This window comes from Pseudopipra pipra, chromosome 1 (genome assembly GCF_036250125.1).
Source record: "Pseudopipra pipra isolate bDixPip1 chromosome 1, bDixPip1.hap1, whole genome shotgun sequence".
Lineage (NCBI taxonomy): Eukaryota > Metazoa > Chordata > Aves > Passeriformes > Pipridae > Pseudopipra > Pseudopipra pipra.
The window spans coordinates 148,184,078-148,204,836 of record NC_087549.1 but is presented as its reverse complement, the minus strand read 5'-3'; the positions used below and the strand labels follow the sequence as shown (position 1 = coordinate 148,204,836).

The 20,759-nt window shown below is 42.8% G+C and overlaps 1 protein-coding gene across 5 annotated transcripts in view; it reads left to right on the top strand.

Annotated features, from left to right (window-relative positions):
• DPP6 (dipeptidyl peptidase like 6) overlaps window positions 1–20,759 on the top strand; it is a 549,686-nt gene that overhangs the window by 288,063 nt on the left and 240,864 nt on the right. The window contains exon 1 of one of the 5 annotated variants that reach the window (XM_064638378.1): window positions 11,711–12,166. The exons of the other annotated variants lie outside the window; for them this stretch is intronic. Coding sequence (XP_064494448.1) covers window positions 12,110–12,166 — 57 coding nt within the window. The 5' untranslated portion in view covers window positions 11,711–12,109. Of the gene's footprint in view, window positions 1–11,710; window positions 12,167–20,759 lie in introns of those variants that run through there. 5 annotated transcript variants of the gene reach the window in all.

Sequence of the window (20,759 nt, the reverse complement as noted above, 5' to 3'; positions counted from 1 at the left end):
ACCTTTAAAAAAGGTTCTGTAAGCTTGCTGCTTGAACCTTCTGTGTTGCTAAGGTATGTATCTCTACCAAAGAAAGTGATACGGAAAGTTTATTTAGTAATGAGATAAAAGGAGTTTATTTTATTACAATTCATGCCATCCTAATGGAACAGTTGATAAGAAAGCATTAAATTGTTGTGCTGGGTAGACTATAAACATATATTCATTTTCCTTCTACCACTACCATGTAGGTAAAGCAAAAATCTCAGACTAGTACTTAATGGTTAAGATGAACTGTTGAATCAGGTCTATGTCATTCTGCTGCCAATACTATCTGAAGTGAAATCAGCTCAAAGAAAATACCAAATGAAATCATCCTTTCTAGACTGTAACTGCTGTTTTTGTAGCTTTTAATCACATGCAGCCTGTCTCTGACATCTATGAAGGGGGAAAAATTGTTGAAAATAGATTTATCTGTTTTTGAAAGCTTGTCTCTTGACTTAATTTCTCAACATAATTAAAAGCCTGGTCTGTTGGTTAGAATTTTCCTGTATGCTTTGACTTTTCTTTGGCTACTGGAAGGGGTGAGGTGATCAGACAAGGTACTGCTGAAGAATCATGACTGTTAAAGCTTTGAACAATAGTTTCCCTCTCATGCTGAGCTCAGATTTGCTGGCAAACATGAATGTGTATACATCTCCCATCAATCTATTATGCTTTCTCCTATTAATCCTTTCAGAGTAGCTATTGCTTGTTCTGGGGTCACTAAACTACAACACAAGGTGAGAAGTAGTTAAGCAACTACTCAGTTAAGCAACTCTGGATTGCTCTATAAAGCAGATGGAATATTTTTTTTTTCTGCTGGCCAACTTTTATTTGCACTACTTCAGGCTCTTGCAGCTTAAGGCTCTAAACATCCCATTCTTCAGTCACTTCCCACACCAGCAGAAGTCTTGATCTACAAAGGTGAACAATAGAAATGAAAAGACTGCTGATTCCATGAATAAATATAAGCCCTAAGCTGCCTTATTATCCCTGGAAAATATGTCCAAAAGACTGTCTTTGGGTAATATTTGTGATAAAAGGCTGATAATGTTCTCAGGAGTGATGAAATCTGCTATGTCTTGTTTTAGAAATTCTGATTTGCTCAACAGAGTATGCAGTGATGGGTGATGTGACTTTTTTGCAGTTTAAGTTCATGTATGAAGGTGAAACTTTGTAAGCTTTCCAGACATAACACATTGCAGATATTTCACAGGTAGAGCTGGGCAATGACCCAGGGTTTTTCAGAACACATTGTTTACAACAAAGCCTGACCTGAGCTCGTGGTATTGATCTGCTATGGCCTCTTATTTCTGACCTTATTTGACGGGTTTTAAGTCCTTCTGTATCTCTTCTTGTAACTGGGCCAGAGGTTGGGATAACAGCGGGCTGGACTGATAACTGGAAGATGAGTGGGCTCAGCTTTTGTCTCTCTGTGGACATTGGTGTGGTGTCACAGCATATGTAGGCAATTGAGTGCACCACTCGCATCTGATTTTTATATGTGTACATAGGATGGGCATGTTACATCTGTGTAATTACATGCAATTTGGGAGGTATATAAATTAGACATGAATTGGTTATTTGTAACAAGCACGTGGTTCAGTCTGGTACGCTCTCTCTCGGTCGAGCTCACATTTCATACCTGTGTGATTTCCTAAGGCTTATATATTTGGGGGATAAGTCCACATTCTTACCTAGCTTTGTGTAGCAATGTTATGGAACTTTCTGTTAGTCTCCAAATACCTCAAATTCCCTTCTTTTGCTATTTTCTAAACTAGAGGAAATCACAGATCTTCTTTCCCATGCAAGAATTCAGAGACATGTTTGCAGCTGAGGACTACTTTGAAATGTTTGTGTCATTACTTCTTCTTCGCTGTCTTTGGAATATGGTAAAATGGAAAGATACTGTATCAAACCATAATAAGGGGGAAACTGTTGGAGGCAAACTCACTAGTGAGTGTTACAGAAAGGATGCACTTGTTGTTTTGTGTTTTGTGTGTGAAGACATTATTAAGTACATCAGAGTATCTGTGCAGTGTTTTGGGAGACAGTAATGTATTTTATTAATATTCATAAAAGATTATGAAGCTCTGTCAACTGTAGTGAGTCAATCTCAAAGTCATACTGATCACAATGTGTTAAGCAGAGGTCCCCATCCCTCAATGAATGCTGCTCACCACTCCTGAGACCCTACAGTAACACTTAGGCATCAGGAGCCAGCACATGTACCTCATCCTGGCTGTAAGACCTCAGAGGAACAAACATCTCAGATGGGAAAACACAGGGAGTTGTCTTGAACCTGGCAAGAGACTTTTTATGCTCCGTGTACATTTTGGACATCCCACCTCTGTGCTGCTGCTCTTTTGCCAATGACAGTCACAGTCTTTTAAAGACTTGTTCTTGCTTCCAGTAGGGACAGGTTGGGGCAAGGTTGAGGCACTCTGTCATTTCAAGAAGAGATGTGAGGGCTTTCACACCTCCTCTGCCTGCGGCACATCAGGTACTGTGCAATCTGCCCTTGCTCCAGCTCTGCTTGAGTGCCCAAGGTGGCATTGCTGAATACCTGCTCTGTCTCTGTAATTAATGAACATTATCAATGCTAAGTAAAGGATGTCCTTTTAGAGGTCTTGTGCTGTGCTCAGAGCCCTACTGTTCTCCAGAAGGTTTCAGTAAGATCTATAGGCTATATAGATCTTGTGCATTCCTTATGCATCAATTTTCTTGTGTTACAAGCAGATCAAATAAATAGATGGGAACAGGACTTCACCACTACATTACTTGAAGAATTAATTATGCTATTTAGGTTTGTATTGAGACAGTTCTGTATTGTATGTGTTTGTACATCATGCAGTAAGGTTTTCGCTTTCTTTACTGTGTCACCTGGTTTCAAGTGAGTTGGGAATCTGGTTTGGTGCAGTATTCTCAAAGTTGAAGAGTAACTCACTGAGGCAGTTAAAACAAAGACGTAGTGCTAGCACACTTTTAAAGGTGCCATTGAGAATGAAACTAAGGTGCTACAAGTGGCACATCAAAACTGCTGGTCAGTTTTTAAAAATTAGAGCAAGACATTGTTCTAGTTTATGTTTGCTTCATCGCAAGGAAATCAACTATGGAGGTTGTAATAGTAATAATTGAATTCTGTTCACCTGCCCCCTTTATCCTTTTTAGTAAACCTTTATCTCTGTGGTGGGGGTTCTGGGTGGGCTTTTCCAGTTGCCCATTTTCCATAAATAGCATTTCCACTAGAGGGCATTCAACATACTGGTAATAAGCTCTACCTGTTCTCTGGGTTGGTACAGGTACTGTTCAAAACCTGCAGTCCAGAAAGGTGAATGCAGGGTGTGGGTGCTGAGGCACAGGGGGGGAAAGTACGTGAAGTGACATGAATTCTGTGCACCACTTGTTTCCTCCGCTCAGTGGAGTTATGTCCAAGTTGTTTTCTGCCTCTTCCTTACACCTTCAGACTTTAGTACAGTAATTTGAAAATATTGTGGGTTTGCCTTCTCCAAAAATAAAGATGTGAAGCAGACAGGAAGGATCCTGGGTCCCTTTGTGCCTTTTTCAGAGAAGACAAGTGTTGGCAGTGTTTTCATTGTTCAGACTCTTGAGAAGGCTATTTTGGGTTGGTGGAAAAGCTTATCTACCATAGAGCTGGTAGGAATGCAGCAACATATGGTTACCATAACAGATTTCATCCCAAGAGATCTAGAAACACTTGAGAAAACACACATCAGTATACAAACCCTCACAGACATCACAGCCCCCACCAGTAACTGAGGGCAGTGAACACAACAAGCCCCTCAGCTCCAGGGAGTTTGTTGGGGAGGAGTAAATACCAGTGAAAACACTAGTGCAGGTGACAGAGCTGATATCTTTGCCCCTCTTGGTGTTGTTTGGGAACATTTGAGGGAAGTTATCGTGAGGCTAACATGGTGTCCAATGGGCTACCACTCATCAGGGTCCAGTGGTAGAAGTTCCCAAGGAGATTTCTCCAACAGCATCAAGTTGGGTTCAGACCTGCCCAGACTGGGACATGATGGAGCCACATATCAAGTTTTATGTTCAGAAACTGAGGATGTTTGGTCCTTATGCCTGCATCCCCTGTGAGACCTCATCCGTTGTCGCGGTATAACTTTCAAGTTAGCACAACATCTTTAAGATGAATGTATGTTATATACATCTGTTTAACAGTGTCAGTGTTTTGCATAACCTCACTATTGAAAGTGTCTGGCTCCTGTTGTCCTCTTTTTTTTTTTTTTTTTGTTAAAGCTGATATAACTGTGAATGAAAAATAACAACCATTGCGATGAAAAGTGTACTTCATAAAACAAATGCTTAAAAAGCCACTTGCTCCAGCTGTGGCTTTTATGTACGAGGATCTCTCGGGCAATGTATGTGCTTACATAAGAAGTCTTTCACAACATTTACATTTAAACCAGTCATCATCTTATATGCAGATCATTTATTCATCCCATAAATCACTGTTGCAGCTAAAAATGAAAATGAGGCGCTCTCTTTTCCAAGCAGTAGGCTTTTAAATAGCCTAATATGTTTGCAGCTGTTGTGAAGATGGGGATTCTCTGTTTGAAAATGGTTGGAGGGGGTTATTTTGTTATCTCTGTTTTCTCATCACTAGTGATATCTTTTACAATTTCTGACCTGGATTACAAAACATATGTCCTGTATAAAACTTACATTTAAGTAAAGAGAAAAAAAACAGGTAGGGAGCAAAGAAATAAATCCTTCCACTCCTAAAACAACAGTTAAAACCAGCACATACTGAGTCAATAAGTAAGGAAGTCAGCTGCTGCCCAGAAATAACCAGGGGGTATGTGGGGAAAATGTCAGTGAATATTGATCCCTAAGAGTGCAGGGAGCAGAAATACTAAGCCAGACTGTGAGGAGGCAAACTTTGAAAAAACAATTTGGAGACAATTCACAGCTGGCACTGAAGTTGGGGCCTCAGAAGTCTCTCTCACACAGATAAACAAGTGAGAAAGAGGCATCTGTTGCATTACAGCTGCCAAGGTCACACCAGCAGGAACAGGCAGAGGGGCAGAGAAAAGCCAGCGACATAGTCTGTATTCTTTACAGGGGTAACACAGCGCCAAATAACCATGGCAGTGCTCATCATCTGCCTTTGAGACTGGAGTGATGTATTAAAATATATACACCAACTCAAAAAATAACCCCACAGTGGATCAAAAGCAATGTTTTTCAAAAATATCATCCACTTCAACAGGAAAGGCTGAGTGTCAGCACACACACTTGATCTTCAGGGTAAGCAAACCAAAGTGCGTACGTAATCCAGAAGTGAGAAGGGCACAAATACCTGCTGTGTTCTCCAGAGTCACGCTCCAATTTAGGCAGGAAAGTGCTATGCAAAATAGCTCTAGCTGTGCATGAAAGAGCAGGCTTCTTCACAGCTTGCATCCCTGTGTTGTCTTATTTGTTTACCATGAACTGTGGGGTCCTGGAACTCAGAGAGGCAGCGAGAAATGGGAAGCAGCAGAATATAGTGCTTCAAATAAACCTATTATGATCACTTTAAACTACCTTCTCATGGTCATGATAAAAAAAAAAAAAGGCAACTTAGTGAGGCTGTGGTAATGGACAAGTAGCAGCAACACCATGAGACTGTTACACAGAAAAACAAGTGGTTCTTGCAGTGCCCATTGTCTCTGTGTCCCCTGCTGCCACATACCTGCTGTCTCAGATAGCAGGAGTTCTCAAGCTTGTGGGAACATTTTGAAGTGTATCCCCTGTAGGAACAGATATTCATGCAAATAACTAATTAATGGCACTGACTAAACAAACCGGATTTGGCCTGTTAAATGAAAATAGCATACCAAATTGCTTTCTTAATGATCTTGGTCATGGGTAATGGAAGTGTTATATATTTTTATCTGTAACTATATTCATAATCTGTTATTGCCTCTAGCCTTTTCACAGAACATTTGAAATCTGGAAAATCATCCATCTGAGTGGATCCCCAAGACAGAAACATTCTCAGTGGAGCTTCTGGACATAGAGACTCTCCCATGACCAAACAAACATGGTCAAACAAACATGTTGGAGACAACCAGAGAGGGGTGACAGTATCAGGGCTGGAGCAAAATAAAGCTAATTAATATATATCCTTAAAGGCCAAAGATTTTCTTCCTTTACAAGAAAATTAGTTTTGGGATGGTCTGACAAAATGAGAACTCTTGCCAAAGATAAGGATTAATTTGGAACAGGATTACAGTGTTTTTATGGTCTTCTATTAGGAACTGTTATGAGGAGCAGTGCTGTGGATGGTGTGTAGGCAATAGAGATGCTCTGCAACCTTCGTAGGAGTAAAGCTGATGTCAGCTGATCTACCATCTAAGTGTTTCCAATTCCAAAATCCAACTGGGGACGTTGCTGTGCAATAATGTGATATTACTGTTGTCACATTCTTGGAGAGGGGCAGGGCACAAACTGTGCTTTCAGAACAAAAAATTAAATTCTCCCTCTCCGAAGCTTATTCAGATGAGCGCAAAGCAGAAATCTCCAGAATGAACAGCCGCAACGTCTGGCTGCTTTTGAAGCATCTAAAAGTATGAAGTCCTCTATAAAGAGTTTTTTAGCCATACAGCCCTCACGGGTTTACAGGTCTATTCTGCTCTGGCATCCCCTGTAAGAGGAGTGCTTGACCTCCAGAAGGATCTGCCGTGGAGGACACAGACCACTCTGACTCACTGCATCTGGGCCCTACAGGCCAGGGAGGAAGAGGGCTGTGCTGTTGCTGTTTGTGTGAATGAGATTTTGGCACTGGGACTAAAGAGGGGTAATTCCAGCGTGCCTTGGCACATCTTAAGGACCATGGTGATGCCATGGAGAGCCTGATTTGTACAGACCCTTCCCTCTTGTTCCTTTTTGAATTTCTCTAGGAAAGTTGGAATGGTGGGGCAATAGGGCAGTTGCAAATGTATTTTATCAGCCTAGAGATTAAATGGATTTACCTTTTGGGAGTATGCTGCTGGTCTTAGAAGAGCATGGATCAGGTAGACTTATACAGTTGCTGCAGGAGCTGCCTGGAGCTGCCAGCCTTGTGTCCCCACCCTGCTGCCTCCCCGCCTTGGAAAGCAGCACCAGTGTGTACTGAGCACTGTTTCCCTTGCATCCTGTGGGCCAGTTTTGATCCACCTTTCAAATGACTGAATGCTAAAATCCACGGCTACAACATTTTTACAGGCTCATCTCACATTCCTTATAGTAGATATCTGTGCTGGTAGAGTCTGTCTCTCTTCCTGAATTATCTTTCTAACATCTACTACATCTGCTGTAACTTTCAGAAAGAACTGTAGCCCTTAGGACTTCTCCTTTGTAACCTACTTCTGATTTTTCCATTGTCATATCTTGCCAGATTATGTGCCTTCCTGGGCCTTGTGTCATTCCTGAACTGAGAGCAAACCAGCCAAACCAGTGGGAACTGGCAGTGAGTGTGAAGCTCAGAGGGGCTGGCTGTACAGAAGCAGATCGTGTGGTGTGTTCTGCTGGAGGTAACACATTACTGCACCCCAGATACTAATGGCTTAGACCCACAAAAAATGTCAGATACATAGCTCCCCATGGGATCTGGTCTTCATCTGGAGAAGGGAGAACATTAGCAGACTGTGCAAAGGTATGGTTAACCAAGTAGAACTAATTTCTACCTACTCTGCCCACTGGCTTCAACTTCCTGGATGTGGCAATGAAAGAGGAATAAATAGCTCAGTACGGTGCAGCCAGAACCCCAGGTTTTAATGGAGCACAAGGGTTCTGCATCAAATAACTGCACTCACTGCTGCTACAGGCTTATCACTGTCCTTAGTCTGTACTCCCTTGAACAGATGTGTGCAGCTGGAGGGCTCACTGTGAGCACAGGCTGCTGTTGGATCTGGCCTCTGTAACATGCAGGGGATGAGAATGCTCTGCACTGACTCCTGAGAGTCCATTGCTGCTTCCCATGAAGGAGCTGCTCTGCACCCATGGACAGCAGAGGCCTCTACCCTCACGGAGGGGCAGAATCAAGGATGGTCCTAGTACACTGATCTGCTTAAAAATGTTTGGAGCAGTAACAAACTGCTTCTTTTCCTATCATGTGTTGCTGTAACGCATCATCATAAGCAATGGCTACTGTACTTTAGCTCTTAAGAGTTCACAGGTCTTCGTGGTGATGACATTTTAAGATTTTAGTCCACCTTTTTTCCCAAAGCCATGGGGACATTAATTTCTATTTGCAATGTTAAAGGTTTTCAACAGTCTTTGAGCATGAGCGAGATTTGTGGTGACTTTTTGAACTCCAAGGAGAGTTCTGAGAATGATCCCAGGCCACAATCCTGTTCCTGCCAGTCTCAGGAGAATGAAGCACTTTGCTTTGAACAGGAAAGGCTCTAGGACATGTGTGACTAATTTGTTACAAGGTAATTAAAAATTATCTGTATTACAGCAGTGCTGCATGATTTTGTTAAAACAAGCAGTCTGGGTGAAGATGAGTTGACAAGCTAGGAACATTTTCCTTTACCTGTCGCTGGTTCCTCTCCTGATGGGAAGGAAATGTCTGTCTGTCCTGCTTTGGTGGTGGAGGAGCTAATTGGTGTCATGTGTGGGGATGCCATTCACATGGTTGTAGCTGGAATTTTGTACATGCATCTTGGTAAACAAGGAGAGGTGTCTATGCTCATAGTGGTCTTCCTGAGCTGTCACAATGGTGGCATAGTGTGGACTGTATGAATTAATGTAAGATTTTCATGGTGGGGATGCAGCTTTTGTGGCAGGGAGCGAGCCTGGAGACAGACTTTTCACGTAGCACAGGCAGTGAGTGGAGACAAACCTGTTGCAATGAGGGGTAGTAGGGAGTGAACAGCTTGATGCATTTTTGAACCTGGTAGGGAGGAACGACCTGCTCCTTCTATCCTTGTGATCAGATGGGATGGATGAGAAGGACATACTCCCAGGGTCCCTGTCTGCCAGTGCCTCTTGCTATGCCCTGAATGGGACTGTCTGTATAAATCCTTCTGCCTGGGCAGCTGTTGGGTTTGGCAGATGCAGATTCCTGTCCTTTGATAGGGATGTATTAATCTTTCATCAGTGATGACTCAGCCAAGCAATAAAATTGGTACCCTAACATAGCACAGAGGTCAGGATGGATGGCCTCAGCCCTGCTAATATGGAAGCAGATTATTCTCTGCCCGTGAGTAATGAGCATTTCTGAAAGGCATTTCTGCTTCCTCCTCCAGTGTCTCTTCAGGAAGTGTTTGGCAACCTCAGAACTGCTTTGATTAAGGAAGGGTGGTGACAGAGAGCTGGAGGATGTCACTGTCCCCTGCTTTCACATCCTCCTGGCAGTGAGCAGCAACTCATGGCCATCTGAGGGGATGAGACACCCCTCACAGGTCAGGAGTGACAGGGAGGTACTGCCAGGCAGAGATCAAGGCATTTCAGTAATACTGGGGTAGTGGTGCCAAGCATTGGGAGATACAGTCAGAACAGTCAGCACCCTAATGCACCCATGTAATGAGGCTCAGCCATATGCATTTGCATAGCTAACTGCTGAACTAATTAGCATAATTAACTTCTTATGTGTCCAACAACAAGCTTAGTGGGGAAAAAAAGTCTACACTGTAAGGAAGAGTGACCATTTCCAGAAACTGAGTGAAAACTGTGTCTTAAGTTGCTAATTGTGAAGAAATTGAATAGGTATGTAGATAGGTATAGATATGTTAATTTTTAATATCAATGCAATTCAGTTCAGGGATTGCCAGTGTAAGTATTGAGGGGTCAGGGACACAGTGAATGGCCCAGATTTTAAAAGGGATCTGTTTTGCAGAGGTTTCCAGGATGTACTCTAGGGGAATAAAAAACAAAAAAACAAACTCCAAAGACAGTTTTGTTTCATTTGAATTCCTCTTGGAAAGAAAAATAGCAGAAGTAAAGCAAGCCTTCATTACCACTCACAACAGGTAGAAAAGTAGACCAAGCCAACTGGAAAATTCAAACTGATCCACTTGTATAAGACCTTGAAAACAATTCTGTTCCGATGGCTGGGGAAAAAAATGTATGAGCAATAACCTCACTATAAACACATATAAAATATTGTGACTAAAACTATTGGGACTAAAGAGATGGAATTGCAATGTAAGCTAGGACTGTGTCTGAGTATAACCCAGCAAGAAGTCAGCACTGTTAGATTTAAATGCAAATTACCGTTTCTTGTTAGAGAGGTGCTATTCACTTTTTTTTTTTTTTAAATGAGGTGTTGCCTGGATTGTGGCACCTGGGATGAGGCGAGGTTGTCCAGCTTCCTAGCAGCGCAATTCCATGTTGCAGATCTTTTCTGTCGTGGTTTCTATGAACTGCTGTGACATGTAATGGTGAAAACACAGAAATGCTTAGGGGGTCCCAGTGGTGGCTAGTAGATATCTCTAGAAAAACTTGACGTGCCATTGATGCGTCCCTGAACCAAGGATCAAAATTATCCCAGGTGTAAGGAGACCTTGCCTCTAATGGCATTAGTGAATGTGACCTTGTATGATAAATACATGTTGTAAAATTAAGGATCAAAGGGGGCATAATCACTTCCTTGTTAGATAAACACTCTGCTGTTTCTTTTCCTTAGCTGGTTATCTACGGACTCAGCAGAGATCCCAGTATCATGTGAGTGAGAAAACATTTAGCTTTACACAGAGCTACAGCACTCTGGTGAGAGCTGGGCTCGATCCAGCCTAGTATCGATCCCACCTCAGTCCTGGATGTGCTGGGTAGGAGGTGAGGATGGGAAAAGCAGCAACATGGCAGTTTCACGTCACCTGACGTTAAGGTGAGTGAGGACTTGCATCAGTCTCAAGCAAATTCTGAACAATCTCCGTGCTGCTCCAAGTTTTGTCCAACCATGTGAGGTCCCCTTGAGGGTTTACTGGAGAGTGGTACTTGCTTTATGCCTGGTGCTCAGGCACACCCCATGTCACCCCGTGCTGACATCAAGGTGGGCAGCTGTACTAGCAAGGCTAGTTTGACAGCTCTGCCGTGTTGGAGAGATCTCCGTTGTGGCAGAGAATCTGCAGGGAGCGAGATATGGCAGCGTGGATCGGAGCAGGGAACGTGTGCTGGTGTGTCACCCTGCAACGTGACCTACATGGCAGCCACCGGCGCGCAGGAGGCAGCCACCACATCAGACATGCAGAGTGGCCCCCGTTGTGTCAGGGACATGGAGAGGGCCGGGGAAGTCTGAGGGCACGTGAACGTGCCACCCTTTGGCAGTGAGACGAGCGGCTCCCCGGGGAGCGTTGGTGATCTCCGCATCCCACCGGTGGGAACCAGCTTCCCTGGGAGCGCACGCTGCATCCTCCAAATCTGTGCTTGCAGCGGGGCAAAGGCTGCCCTTGACACAGCTCTGCTTCGCAGCCGGGGACTGCCAGGGCACTGAAACCTCCGCAAGTTGGGGAGAAGGCGAGAGCGCGTCTGCCAGAAGCTCCGCATCCGCGCGACTCCCGTCACCGGCATCACGGGGAATGCGGGATTCAGCTCCTGAGCGGCGGGCGGCTGCGGCCCCTTCGCCCGGGTGCGGGAGGGGAGATGAGTGCCGAGCTGTGCACATCCCCAGCGAGCTGCACAGTGTGTGCCGAGGCAGCCGGTGCATGCGCAAGGCGCGGGCGGCCGCCGTGGAGGTGGGGAGCGAGGACCACATCGCTGCCTCCGGCTCCGAGCTGCCAGTTGCTGGTTGCCAAGCAGTTATCATTGTTTCTGTGACGATTGCAGAGGCTGTTGCTAATTGAAGAAGCCCCCACAGCATCCTTCTCTCTCTCTCTCTGCTCCTGCTTCTGCTTTTATTTTAGAGGCTCAAGGGGGAAGACAGCCAGACTAGTGATTTTTTGCATTGCATTTTTATTTATTTCTTTTTGTGGGGGTGGGAAATTTCTCAGCTGGTGATTAAGTGATGGACTAGTTACTCATCCATATCCCTTTAGTCTTTGTGTGTGTGTGTGTGTGCGTGTATGTCTGAACACACAGACAAGCTTACACACATACACACACAGAGTAAAATCCTGTTTGCCACTGCAGTGGGCACAAATAGGTGAGCATGACTACAGCCAAGGAGCAAAATGCATCAGGGAAACAAGCCCAACAACAAGACCAGGTAATGCTTATTTTCCTCAATTTCGAACAAATACAGATTTGCTTTCTATAGCTCTGTGTTTCTTTTATGATTATTATGATTTATTTTTTTCTTAATCTTTTTGGTGTGCATTCCTAAAATTGTGAACTGAGTCACCAGTCAGTGGCAGGAGGAAAGTGCTGTGTAGCTGTGTTCAAGGTCTGCTTTCTCGGTGTGTGTGTAAGCTGAAATTGTGCTATTTTTAACAACCTGTACCTCTTGCTGAAGACTATAGAGGTTTGTTCTGTAACTTGTTCCTTACATGCGTGCTGGGGGGGGGGGGGGGAAGGATGTTGGGATGGAGGCCCCTTCTTGCTGGAAAAAGGGGTGAGAGTATTTAAACCCCCCTCTGCAGATGGATACAAAATTGTAAAACTGGGGTTCAGCTTCTGACTTTGTCATGCACTTTAAGGGAATTTTTTTGTCTGACATTGCCTCGGAGGGACACTTTAGGGTGCAGCGTGTGCTCAGGCTGTGCATGAACAAGCAGGGATGGCGAGGGGGGGCAAAAAGCAGCTGTGAGTAGGTTTAACTCCCATTGGCTTTGGAGAAAATTGCCATGCTTACACCATATCTAAACTCTATTAATTTATTTCTCATGGTAGTTGTTTTATGTGTTTCTGTACAGGTAGAAAGTTAAAGACTTCATTTTCTCTGTCAAACCTGTGTTATATAGAGGATATTCCTGCCTGCCTGCACTTACCAGGACAGAATGAAGTCAAAACTTTCCCTGTCAAAAAAAACGGCGGGTGGCAGGAAGAAAAGGGATGTATCCTCAGCCATAAAGGATAGGCATAGCTAGAAAGTGGTGGCATGAGGGAAAGCCTGGTTGCGATCTCTGAGCTCCAGCTGAGGCTGATGAAGGTTTCTGGGCTCTAGGCACACTGGCAGATCAGCATCTCCATTCTCCTCAGCACCAGCTTCTCCTCCCTGTGCTCGGGCCCGTGCCTGGGGGAGCCCGGACGCTCCAGTTCTTCAATTTTCCTCATCTCCTTAAGACATTGGAAGTTCACCACTTTAATCTTTGGTTAGGACAGCACGGGAGGATAATTTAAACAGATCTCTCTCAGGGCACAAATTAATTCTTAAAATAGTTCTTCCTGGCTTGATAGGCTGAGAGCTTCACACGTTGTTTTTCTTTTTTTTCTTTTTTTTTTCCTTTTTTTTTCGTTTGTACTTTGGTTTAGGGAATTGAGGAAGGGGAAAGCATGGGAAGACACTAGGCACCAGAAATAGCATCATATAGTCTGCATTTTCAGGGTGACATTTTACTAATGGCCAAAACAGGCTCAATGGTTCAGTGAAAACAAGAAGGAAGCAACTTTGATACTCAGGGTAAAGAAACTTCATCTAACCCTGCATCTGTTGGGCTTCTTTGCTTCTCTGTCCAATGCTTTTGGAGTAGGTATTTTTGTCACTGTTTGCTACAGATTAAAATGAGTCTAGCTGTGTTTTCTGGCAGGCAGGGGTGTATAAGTGCCTTTTCTGAACAAAGAGCTGTGGGGCTGTCCCCTCTTCCTTCTTAAAGCTGTGTAAAAGTGTCGGGTTTTGTAAGCCAAGAAGTGTGTGTTGCCTTTTATAAAGGAGCGGTGGTTTTGTTCCAGGTGGTGTTATCTGCCCAGTGCCACTTTGCTGTTGGCATGCCATGTCTTTGCTACTTCGCTCTTCTCACATGAAGTATAAAATGCCCAGAATAAGTCTTTAGTATTATGCAGAATTTTAATTGAGTATATTCTATAACTGATTGAATTGCAATTATACCCATATGGCATGCTTAAATATTCTGAAAGTACATCCTCTCTCAGCTCTGCCCTAGTGTGAGCATGAAATAGAAATATCAAGCATATATAAATATCAATGATATTGATGAATATTAATGTTTGAGTCTGTGAACAACTTTGCTCATTCCCATAATTTCTTTTTTTGTTTTCACAATGCATTATTAGTAAAATGGCTTCACAGCTGGGGGTCAAATCCAATCTCTGTCCATTGATTTGACTACACTTTTATCTTCCAATACCAAAAGCAGATCTAAACCCTTATTTTATCTAAAACAGTTCATATCTGAAAAAAGGCTCTATCCAAATTCTATTTCTAGCCAAAATTCTATTTCCAGGCTTATGCTTATCAAAAATTACTGAGATTTTTTTCTTGCTTAAAACTGATCAAGAAACTGAAAATTGTAGCTAGGAGAAAAATTGAAGACAAAGTGCTGGTCTGGCTGAAGAGCTGCTGCTGTCATAGGAGATTGTGACCATCCCTTTCCTGTGTTCTTTGCTGTGACATTCCCGGAATCCAGAGGCGAGCAAGTGACACAGTTGGCTTAAGTCTTTGCTGTGTCCTGCCATGCTAACCCAAAGAGAAGCTGGGCATGAAACGACACTGCAGGAGCAGGGTGGGAAAAGTTTGGAGAAATCTGCAGAAGCTTTGCAGGCTTGAATTTAAAAATCTACTTTAGACTTGTGTCTATATGCAAATGAAGTCTTGTTCTGTCTTGAGATTTACAAAAATGATAATAATTAGAAAATGATTGTGATGTGGAGATAAGCAACTGCCTTAGCTGCTGAAGCCAGACAATCCCTTTCTTCCTTAGGTAATTAAAAATGCTTCCATACAATTTATTTCTGATAAGCAATGCTGCTCACCTCCCTGCCAGCTAAACTATTTGGAATTCCAATCATTTATCGCCTTGCTTATCTGTTCATGAGTCTGAACTTTAAGTCTTTTGGGCATCACGTACAGAAGACATTCTGTAAGTGATAAGTAAGACTGTCTTGTGCTGTCAAGTTGTGATTGCTTGATCAAACTGTAAGTTGGATGTGGTTGACTCTGTACACTGGGGTGCTTCTGACACAGCTGTGGTTTCTTGTTCAATGGTTGGAGCTGGATACCATGCAGTGTACAATGATTACAGCTGGCTTTCTGCTAGACCCAGTGCTCAGCAGTCCATAGCAAAGCCTGTAGACACTAATAGACTTGGGATCCGGCTCAAGCAGACTAGAGAATCTTGTTCTCTGTCTTGGGTTTTGTTAGCTGCATGTGTGGATACACCATTAAAACCACTTTTCTGTGAAAAAAGGAAAATGAAATAGCAACAACAGGTCAAGTACTGTGACAATGTGCTTTAGCTGTTTACACAGGCTGAAGATCTGTGTGTTTTAACATAAGCCTGTAAATTTGTTATCTTAATTTAGCCCAGTTCTTGTTACTTTTAATGGCCTTTGGGAATGCAAATAGCTCTGCAGTCATATATAAAGATAAAGAGGCTGATTTTTTAGTGAAAATGTGATAACAGCCATAATGCTAAAATGAGACTTTTAAGTATTTTAAAAAGTGAGTCAGCATATCAAGGATAACAGGGATCACAGATTCTCAAAGAACACCTTTTATAAAACATATTTAAAGGGTTGATTGGTTAATTGAGTATGTGAACACTCGGAATAAAGGATTGTTCTCATTTCTTTTGCTGTATAGAGAAGAGCTGTCATGGGCTTACAGAGAGCAAGATGCTGCTCTGAAATGTGCTCATGTCCTAGACAAGGTTGTTAATGACTGTTTGCATGGAGCTCCATGTAAAAGACCAAAAATTAAGTGACGAGGCAAAACAGCTTGAGGGCTGCCTTACTGAAGTGGGCTCCGTGGAGGAGTGGAATCAGATCAATAGAACAGTTCTGCCTATTAGCTGTCATTAAGGTAATCAATTCTGAATTTTACAGAACAGATGGAATTTCAAATAATAGGGATGGTGTCTTCAAGTGGAGAGACAACACGTTTCACTTGGAAAACCTTGGCCAGACTCAGGAATAAAATGATGGAAAGATTAATATTTCATGCTCCTAATGTTCCCCTGCCACTCTGTACTTCACAGAAATAGCCTGTAGTATCTTGAAGCATGAGTACCGTTGGAGAATCTAATATACTATGCTGAAAAGTGCCTCTATTTGTGTAAATTTATCCAAACAAGAAAATCAGTGTGCACTTTAGCTGCATTTTGCAGGCTTTTCCTCTATGGTGTTATAATTCAGGTAATTCTGTGATTCCTGTTTTAGAGGGTGTCAATCCCTGTGTGCCTGCTGTCTTCTTTCAAGGTCGTAAATATTCTCAGCCATTGTGAGTTGAGGCCTGTGCTATTACTTTATTCCCAGAGTAGATTAAACTGAAAAATACGGGTGTGCTTACATTTGGAAGTAGTGTGGAGCCACCCTATGAGAGTCAGAGAGATGATGCTGAGGTCCCAAACACATATACTCCAGACTAGTTCCAGACTGGTGTGAATGTGCTGTAGTTGTTCAGTATCTTCTGAATTAGCTTCATGCAAAATGAAGCCAGCTTATGCACTCTGAGGGTACTATAAAATGTGAGTTAGAGCATGGTAGATGGCTCAGACTGAGAGATTTGGTCAGTAGTGCAGTTCTGAACTGAACAGAAGTACTAGATGTGAACCATATGTCTTTAGCAGGGATGGGGGGATGCGGCCAAATAAATGTAACTTCATGTGATCTGTGTTCCTGTATCTGAAGATATATAGTTGTTTTGTTGTTTTGTTGTTTGTTTTTGGTTTTTGGGGTTTTTTTTCTGATTTTTTTTTCCTGGGAGGAATGACTTAAAATCATTCCAGACCTGCTCTGCTCACCCGGTTGCTGTCCAGAAAGTCATTGTCCCTGGGTGTCTTGGTTGGCTCAACATGCTTTGCCTGAAACAGTGCAACAATCCTGATTCTCTGTGACACCAAAGCCTCTTTATAGCACATGAGCAACACAAATTTTGTCCAAAGAGTGTAGGATCAGATTCTAAACAGGCAGTAGTGTACAGCAGGTTCAGGCACTTATAAGTTACGAATTTTATCTCTTGAAATAAGGAAGGGACTTTGCCCTTTTATTTGTCAATACTATCCCTCCTGTATGCTAGATCACAAAGAGCCACTGCTGAATCCTCTGTCTTTTTTAGCAAGGTTTGAGGTTACCATTGTAACTTAATGTTTGTAAGCAGATTGAGCTGTGAATTTTTACAAGACAGCCCTGATTCACAGTGCCATTAGCTGGCACAGTCAGACTCCCCACTGCAGCACCCCAGTGGCATAAAATCCACGCAGAGGATTTCAAGAGCACCATGACACACCTCTGCTGTACCCAGATCTAACACTGGGCTGAAAGGAGCTTGGCCTGGAGCTGCTGAACAGGTGGGAGTGAGTCTCCCAGGAGATGAGCTAATTTAGCGTGTTATCTCAGTGGCTTGTGACAGAGCTCCTACGTTCTTGGCTGGAGTTGAAAACTGTCATATCCCAAAGGTGAGTCCCTGCTTGTGAGAATCCCTCATTCTCGCTGCAGTATTCTGGCTCAGATTATCACAGCTGTGCAGAAACCAGGGGAAGTGTCCACTTTTGAAAGGTGTCTGGCAAAGAGAAGGGTAAAAGGAGAAACATGACTCTGACTTGCATAGAAAACAATGGGTTTCTTTAGTTTTAATGGAACCATTTAGAATTCATTGTTAAAGTGCATAATTTTTTTAAAATAAAATAAAATTCTTCATATGAAACCTTTTTTTTTCTTGATAACAACTCTTCAAATTACATATTTTATTGTAGACCCAACACAGGCTTTCTCCAGGAACTCATAGAGAACATTTATGTTTCATTCTGTTAATGGTATCTGATCTATTTCTCAGGAGATTAAATTTCCGTAATAGTGCTCCTGAGAACACTGTATTCAAGAACATGAAATTGCATCAAACTGGCAGTCTTTTCAAGCTGTTAATTTGATGTGAGGAATGCAGGCAGGAATGGGGAGGGAAGGGGAGACAGAGGTGGAAAGGAGCATGTTTGGCATAAAGCTGGAGTGTCAAAAAGAGGAGACTGTAGAAAATCCCTTTTGGTATTCAGTGCTGAAATGGAAGTGCTTCTGGAAGCTTTTAAAGATTCATATACTTCCATAGGATGCTGCTTGAGATTGTGTGAATTTTACTCGCTGTCTCTACCTTGACCAAGTGGGATGTGGTCTGGCACTTGTCCTTGGTACAGTGTTGGTGGTTGCTGCTCCCTCCATTTCTGGCAGAGGTACCTTGTGTTGCAGTCTTTCTCACTAAAGCTTTCTTTTGCTGCTGCATAAAGACAGAATAGTTTGTCTCTGAAGTTCACCAGTTATCTAGGGGTCATGAAAGTTTGAACAGCGCAAGAAAAAAATCTTAGATTTTTAATTTTTTTTTTAACTCTTAGAGAATTCAATGTTTCATTCCAGTTGTGGTCCATTAGCAGTGTTATGCATTGCTACAGGCATTTAATGAACAATGGTTTTACCTGCTTTCAGTTCTTATGCCTTTAATGCTGCTTCTTTGTGATCTTTATCATGCACATCAAGTTGTGGTGAATCATGGTCACTTTGGGTGATGTGAGAAAAGGCAGCACTTTTAAAATGATGTAGAGTGCAGTAATATCTGTTTTTTATGTAGTTTATTCTCTGTGTTTTACATTCACATCTTTTGTCCTTTTTTTTTTTTCTCTCATTCCTCTGTCCTGCCTTCTGTGATTCTTAAGTGGGATTTAAGTGAAATAGAATCATAGAAAAGAGGGTGCCAGCAGCAATGGAATGGGAAAGCTATGTGCAGTCCTCCAAAAGGCTGCTGCAGATGTGAAGGACTAACTGCAGAAGCGAGAGAAGTGCATTCAGCAAGGCTGAAACATTTGTGTAATATAAATTTGGAGAGGGACCTATATTGGAAATCAGTGAAAGTGATCCAGAATGGAAAGGCAAATTAATATTAATTTCTGATTTAATAACAAAGTTTAAGTGGGATTATTGGGTGGCTTTGCATGACAGTTCAGTGAGTGGAGCATGGAACTTAGTGCTTCTTGTGTGCAGACTTCTGCCGTAGCCTTGAGCAAGAGGGTTTGGTTCTCAGTGGCAGTCAGCAACTTCTCTTTTGCTGAGATGGTCCATTGTTGTCTTAAATTGGGAAAAAAACAAATATCCGGGAGTCTTCTGAGGATAAGTACATGAAATAGGGAGTTCTGAAATACTGTAGTAACTCAGGCTGCACAAGTACCTTAGATATCAGAGAGATGCACTCCTTGAGGTTTAGAGAATGTAGGGAAAGGGTCACAGGAAAAAAAACCTGAAAGTTAAAACTCATTCTGAAGGTTTAGATATGAATAAGAATTTCAGCAGAAAAATATCAAGATAAATGTAAATCCTGTCAGGACTTGAGACAGCTATAAGCAAACTTGCAAATGAGAGAGAGATAATGCATGGAATTTTGGGATTGTATTTGATTCTAAGATTTTGAGAACTTGAAGCAATTTCATACTTGAAGGTAAGATAGAGATGGATCTTTCAGCTCTCTGTTGCATAATGCAGGGACCTTTTCCAAGAAGGAGTAATTGATATTTTTTTTTGGTAGAAATACTGCAGTGTAATTAGGAGCTGTAGAGGTGAAATGGAAAAGTAAATGGGGGGGGATGATGAACCAAGGATATGCATGGTAAAGGGTTAAACCAAAACCTTTCAGAAATGGAAGCCAGAAGCTGAAGTTTTGTGCTGGGTAGTTTGATGGAGATCATCTTCCTGAAAGTCAGGATTAGGTGATAAGCCAAGGCTGAAGCCCAGAGCCTGGTACCTGTAAGAGAAAGCCTTGAAAAAAGTTGTGGAAGTTGTGAAAAGAGCTCTTAAGTGTGATGGAAGTGGAGAGGCATAGCTGCTTCCCACGACCATTGGTGAAAATCCTCCACAGATCAAGGAAACTGATGGTGCCTCGGTTGCCTGTGCCCTTACTGCTGCTGGAATAAAGCTTTGTTTTGAGAGGCAACCTGTGGGCTGTCCATATGATGTGTGGTCACTGGCAAGCAATGTATGGCTATCACTCTTATCAGACAGTGTTTTGTGATAGAAACTGCAGGTGGAAAGTGCAGAGAGACCATAATTTCTCAGAGTGGGATTTGTCCTACTCTGCTGAACAACATCTGGTCACAGAGACAAAACAGGGACTGTGCTTTGGGATCTTATCTTGTCAAATAGCCCTGCAGTGCCAGCACTGTGGCTGTGCCTCTGCGCTTGGTGGCCTTGGCAGGAGAGGCTGGTGAAATGATGGGAAACTCTCCCTGCTTCCCTGGTAAGTGAGGGGTGCTGTTGGAGGGCATTTCCCTGTCTCCAACAACCACCTTAAGAAGCTGAAATGCAGATGATCATGGGAAGAGAACAGGCTAGTTTTGTTAGAATTGGCATTGCTGGGACGGAGAGAGTTAGTGATGGGATCCCAGTGAGTCGCCAAGGGAGCAGGAGCATCTCTCTGCTGCTCCCTCAAAGTTAGTGTGTCCCTCCCAGCTCTTTGGTGGTCAAAAACACTACCACCATCCCTGTGGTGGTAGGATGAGCCTTGTGCCCTCATTGCAATCACTTTTACAGATGTGAGTATCAAGTCTAAGCTGAGCGGAGAACCAAGCTCTGAGTGTGTCCTCATAGTGAAGGAGGATGAGACAGACTGAAGCAAATACTTATGAAGACTTAAGCTGAGTTTAGACATGATAAGGTCATGCAAAAACCATTAGAAAGGGGAAGAGGATGAGTTTGAGCGAAATAGTAAAACC